The 6,186-nt window shown below is 39.0% G+C and overlaps 1 protein-coding gene across 1 annotated transcript; it reads right to left on the reverse strand.

The window, feature by feature from the left end:
* Positions 1-6,186, reverse strand: btg3 (B-cell translocation gene 3). The gene is made up of 5 exons (XM_038273862.1): positions 6,171-6,186; positions 3,174-3,390; positions 2,943-3,080; positions 741-933; positions 1-523 (listed from the first exon to the last, which is right to left on the reverse strand). The coding sequence occupies exons 2-5, from the start codon at positions 3,344-3,346 to the stop codon at positions 320-322; spliced, it is 708 nt and encodes a 235-aa protein (XP_038129790.1). The 5' UTR covers positions 3,347-3,390; positions 6,171-6,186; the 3' UTR covers positions 1-319.

The following is a 6,186-nucleotide window of genomic DNA, read 5'->3' on the forward strand; positions in this document are numbered from 1 at the left end:
CAATGCTTGGAAATGTTTAATAAAAGTTTATAATATTAAGCCTATACATCTGAAAATTTGTGCTTAATAAAACATTTCATCACAAAGGACATTAAGCTGTAGTAAAAATACAGTACTTCAAAATTACACATGTAGTATTCCAATTTCTCTACCTAATTTCATACAAGTGATTCATTCCAACTATAACAAAACAATCTAAAGTGCAAAAGACTGAAAAAAACAATATTGACGTTATAAAAATTCATGTTTTTAAAAAAAAAAGGTCAGTCAAAGTTTTTCTAGGTTTAATGTCCAGTGTGAACAACAAGCACCGAGGTCCCTAACTGTAACTATGTGCCATGTATGGCTCTGTGTCCCAGTACTCGGGGCCCGCTCTGTAGACAGGAGGGACCCAAACGTTGCTCCTAAAGGAGTGGGGGGCCCTGCCCCGGGGCCGGTAGCCGTAGTGAGGCCTTGGAAGGATGAGACCTTTCCCTGACGTCGTCTCTCTGGGATGCCAGGAAGGAGCTCCGGGATTCATGGTCTGAAACCAGAAGAGAGTTTATTAATTCCATTAAAAAAGGCCAGCCTATTATTTTTCATTCCAACTGCATAAGATCAGTCATTTTAAACCAAAATCAGAACACACACAAAAATAGATTAAAAAAATTAATTTTTTCAGCGAATCATCTTAATTTGACCAACCGACGTATTCAGACTCTAAACGGGTTTAAACCGGCTGCTTCCATGAAGGGCCCTACCTGGTGGCTCCCGCTGCTTTTGGGGACAGTGAGGGGGGAACTACGCGTGCTTTCCTCATCAGAAGAAGAACCCGAGTGGTAGTCAGACGTCACCCTCTCCAGAGCACTGGTCACCTTCTTAGCAACGTCTTTATCATCCTCATCATCGCTGCTGAAGGTGGCCACTGAGAAGCAGGGGTTGTGCTCTCCGTATCTGACAGGAGGACAAAATAAGGAAAACATTCACTGCAAACAGCTCCCTGTTTTTAATGTTTTTATCTGCCTGTACAGTGTCCTTGGGTGTTGTGATAAGGCGCTTTCAAATAAAATGTATTATTATTATTAAACAGCTTGGCAAGAAGAAGCAGAGAAAGAGTGATTCCAGTGCATCTGTTTAATGATGTAAGGCTGAACTGACACTCCTATTTAAACGCATTATGGAAAAATGCCTGGAATGTTCTGGAAATCTACCAGTTAAAGTGTTTACTAACTGTAGGCCATTAGTAACACTAACTGTACTGATCATAAACGTCCGTGTCGCTGTAGAGTTATGCAACTCTCTGTGGCTAAAAGTAATAATAATGGACCTTTTTTTTTCAAAGTTGTAGGGAAATCATATTTAAGTTTTAAATCATTCTGGCTTTACCATGTATATAAATGTACTCTTTATCAGTCCATATTGTCCCAAAAGTTAGAAAAGTTCTATTTTAAAACAAATCCTGTCTTAAAATCTGTGTTGTTTTTCGTTCTTATGCAGGCCAGTTAGTTATAAGTCATCCTGAACACCTAAGTTCGGCCAATCATATATCAACGGTCAGAATTTGTACATGTTTGAGGCCTCGCCTCGCAACGCTGCCAGTTCTGTTAGCTCTACGCCTGCTGAAGACACAGGCGACCATCCCTGTAAACACTGGGACGGAACTCAATGGGAAAGGAAATGATGACAGTGTTTGTTACCAACTGACGTTTCTGTAACTGGCGAGCTGAACAGAAAGAGGGATGATGTCCAGCCCAGCTGCTAAGCTTTAACTCTAAAGTTTTAGCTACAGAATGAACGCCCATGTCTACGTAAGCAAACCTTCTCGTTTTGGGTGACCGGTACCCTTAGAAGCTGTCCCCAAGCAGCATCTGATGAATGAGAGAAAAAGAGAGCTTTGTACGACAGCGCAGAAAGCCTGATGCTCATTAGCTTAAAGTTAGAGTAGAAGAGCTGAGTGCAGCTCTTAAGAGCTTAAATAAATAAATTAGAGCTTTTCATCACAGACAGGAAGCTGTTCTGTGACATTGAGATGTTTCAATTGATTCATCTTGTTTTGATTGATCTGATCCTTGCAGAGATAAAACCGTGGTTCTTGCTAGGTGCTGTACCCAGGTTTGTTTATTATGTATTATGACAGAAAAATATCTTCATTTGTATTTCACCATCTAAGACTACAATATCCTTTGGTGAGCAGACTGACTGAGCCCTTTTTCTTGAATTTACTTCCAAGTAGAAAGTCTCCACGCTGTTCTGTGGACGTAACGTCAGATGTTAAACGGGGGACCCAGAGAATATCAAAGCGTTATATTCAAGATGGACTATATGAAAACTTAGCAGTGACCTACATCCAGCTCAACTCAGAGACCAATGGCAACCCCACGCAAGGTGACAAAAGTACAAATAAAATCTTATAAAGTATGAGCGCGAGCTACGAAGTGTGCTGCAGGTCTCGGTTTGGGAAACAGATGAAAGCATCATTAGAAAACTCTTTAAACATAAAACGTTCTTTGATCTGTTTTGTTTTCACAAAAGAAGAAAAGTAAACCAACGCTTTTGGCCAGGCAGGGGAGTATGGCTGATAGAGGGGGGAGGTTTTAATAGGATGATAAAACATGCTGCCTGGTCAATAAGGGTTAATCAAAAGTGTGATCTTTATTAAGTAATTGGGGGCCTTTAGTCTGTATTTTTGGAGTGAGTTATTAGTTGTTTTGCCCATTTATTATAGTTAACAGTCTTTCAGACCTAACTGTGATGTTTCCTTGAACACTTTAAGTTTAATAACGAAAAATTAAATCAGACAATGAAAGAGGGACTGAAATATGAGCAGGGAGAGACGATATATCGGTTATATTTAATCTGTTGAGCTTGTAGTTCCAAAAACATATATACAAATAACAGAAAATTCTACCACATTAACTAACATCATCCAACTAACCTGGCCCTGAAAAATGACCTGGACTCACCTGCAACAAACCTCTCCAGGGTCCACCCACAACGTGAGCTCCCGGGGCAGCCCCAGGTCCCCATACTTTACTCCGCTCTCCTGGCAGGCCCGAAGGAGATCTGGATCCTGCCTGTGGAACCTGTTTATTCTGATGCACCTAAAACACCAACATAAAGGGGATGTTTCGGATTAATGACCTGAAAATGTTAGATTCTATTTGTTACGCAGTGCTTTTCCAAATCATCTGTACCTGTAGGCCTGTCCTCTGCTGGGGCTTTCTGGGTACCAGTGACCTTTGAACTTCTCCTGTAGAGCAACAGCCAGCCTCTCGACAAACAGCTCCACCTGGTCGGCTTCCAGCTTCTCTCCTTTCTTCACGAGCCTCTTCAGAAAGAAAACCACCGCTGCTATCTCTCGCATCATGTTTTACGTCTGATCATTACGAACCATGAGCTTCTGGAAGAAAACTGAACATTGAACAACATCCACAATGGTTAGACGGAACCACACAGTTGCTAAATCTGTCTATTGGCATCGTTTCTGATGTTTTTATTTTGGTGAAATCATATTGCATAAGCCAAAATTAAGACAAATATTGTGATAGAGGTTTGGGGCATAACTTTCAGACCTAGACAGATTACTAATCTACAAAAATAGAGTAAATAGCAGTGACCAGCATGTGTTTAAATCACACTTTATAGGCGCTATGTGGACACGCCCAATAAAAAAAATAATCATCAGATTTTCCTTTTTTTAATTCAGCAGTGAGAAATAATTTAAAGTGACCACGTAATCAAACGAACCGCTGTCAGTGTTATATACAGGCAAGAAAACACATCAACATGCAACATTTCCATATATTTACAAATGTCGAATCACGATGCATGTAAAATCCTGGTTAAGCTCATTAGAAAAGCTAAAATGAGTAATTTACTTTGCAATCTTAATGGGAAATTCAAAGTTTAAAAAGAAAAGAGTTTTACTATAAAACATTATTTTAATTAATACAGTTTCTGAAAAGATTGTTAACTTCATCTTGACTGCTCAGTATCTACTGGTTGTCATATGTCCATTATGTTTACTGGATAATTACCTGAAATTGTACCGTTAATAAAACGATATAATTTCCTCATTTTTAATGTATTTCACTTTAAGTTTATTAAACATTGAAGCACAGCACAGACGTAACTTTCTGAAGAACTGGTGTAGACATGTCCCCACCAATCATTTTCGCTTTTTATCCCCCCTTTCCGCTCAGTTTCTTTAGCCAAAGGTAACAGAGGTTAGGTGCGGCTATCTTTTCCCCCCCCTATTTTTTATGTACTTTTTCCCTCTCCCCCGCTGCTCCTGTGCCCCGCCCTTCCGCCAAACATCATCGGATATGTCGCTTTGAGACATTTGATGCTGTTCTTTTTCAGCGATGTACAGTCACCAAGTCGAGGAGGAGAGACGCACAGCTGCACTCACTGAATATTAATCAGCAGCTAATTTCACGTTTAAGTAAAAAAATAAAAAATTAGAGATGCCTCCGGAAAATCCGTTCGTTAGACATACTGAGCTTTTTCCACAAGAAACGCAAAAATTTGTAAGTTTATACAAGTTAGTATTATAATGCAAGAAGCTTGAGGAAAATATAGTTTGAATATGTCCTTCTAAAGTCAGAGGACCATGACTCCCAGTTACACGTTAAAATGAACACATTTTCTTATTGTACAGACAGAATCAGACTGCAGAGCTTCTACATATCTTTAAATTCTGTTTTCGGCACCATTACATTAATCAGGAGGTTCATAAATCTTTTTAAACAGAGCACAGAGAGAAGTAGTGAGAGCTGCAGATTTAAAGGGGAAACAGATTTACTGGGATATGCAGCATGCAATAAAATATATCTCCAAGTTTCCCGGAAAGTGTAAAAGAAAAGAATATGCTATGCTATATTTAAAATGCAGCATATCAAAAAAATTTTCTAGATGGAATTGAAATAGTATTTCAAGGGATGCATGATATATCGATTTTGGCATTGGAATAGGCTTTTATTAATTTTTTTTTTTATATATATTGATGTGGAGGTCTTTAACAGGGGTTTCATGCCCCCAAAAGGTCCACATAGGTACTTTATGGGGGTCGTGAAAGTTTTGGATGATTAGACTTCCCCCCTGCATTTTTTCCCACTTATTTAAATGTCGTTAAATAAACATTAACATGAAATCAACACACTGTAGATAAATGGATAAATGGAGGCAGAAGATGTCTTTCAGTCTTCAATGCACACATTCAGGGACACACAGGAGCTCTTTCAAGCTGGGCACCGTTTCATTCACAACACCTGTCCCATCAACCAGGAATCAGAAATACTTTAATAATCCCAGGGAGAAATTACCTTTATTTTTTGGGCCCTGTATATATATATATATATATATATATATAAGGCATCTCTCTTAACTATCTATAAATATCAGTGTGTTATGGATCTGTGTCCTTAACAATAGGAGGGTATCAATAAATAGATGTTTAAGCTCATTTTTGGAAAATATAAAAACCTAATAAAATCATTCAGGTGGAGTAAGTGTAGCTCCATCAGCCTCCACCCTTAGAGTCCTCACCAACCTTCATCACTAAGTTACACCCTTGAAGTCCAGCTACAGGATGAGCCTCACTTTGTGTCCAAACACACAAACAGCGGGCGTCCATTACTCTGTTTTGTTTTTCCACGTACGACACTGCTGCTAATATTCCCGATTAAGGACTTTCCTCCTAATGATAAGGGATGCTGTTGTAATTTACATCAACGACTTCTTTGTTGAAATGGGATAAAGTCTGTCTGGTTCAGCGATCTGTTGATCTAACGGGTCCTGGAAAGGCGGGCTGTGACGCAGAAGTTCCGTTGGTTCCCGCACAGCACGCTCCATAACAAAGCTAGCTGGTGTTAGCTACAGCTAACGGCTCTAGCTAGCGTCCAAAACGGTTAAAAAAAGAAATACATTTTGGTATCACTGTTTTAACAATAATTCAAACTTATTTGTGCATATTCATAAAATATATACGTTCTTAACTTAATACAAATGACTTACCTTTATCTAAATAATCGCCACGCCACGTTAGCTAGCATTCATAACTTGCTAACAACTTAAACAAATAGCTACGGCTACAATGTCAAAATCAATAACTTCATAAAACAGTTACAACGCTGTAATATTAACGGTTATATAATCGATAGGAGACAACAGAACATGTAAACGTTGGTTACCTGTTTTAGCACAGCG

The sequence above is a fragment of the Cyprinodon tularosa genome, unplaced genomic scaffold, assembly GCF_016077235.1.
Source record: "Cyprinodon tularosa strain WSP-4 unplaced genomic scaffold, ASM1607723v1 ctg894, whole genome shotgun sequence".
NCBI classification, from domain to species: Eukaryota; Metazoa; Chordata; class Actinopteri; order Cyprinodontiformes; family Cyprinodontidae; genus Cyprinodon; species Cyprinodon tularosa.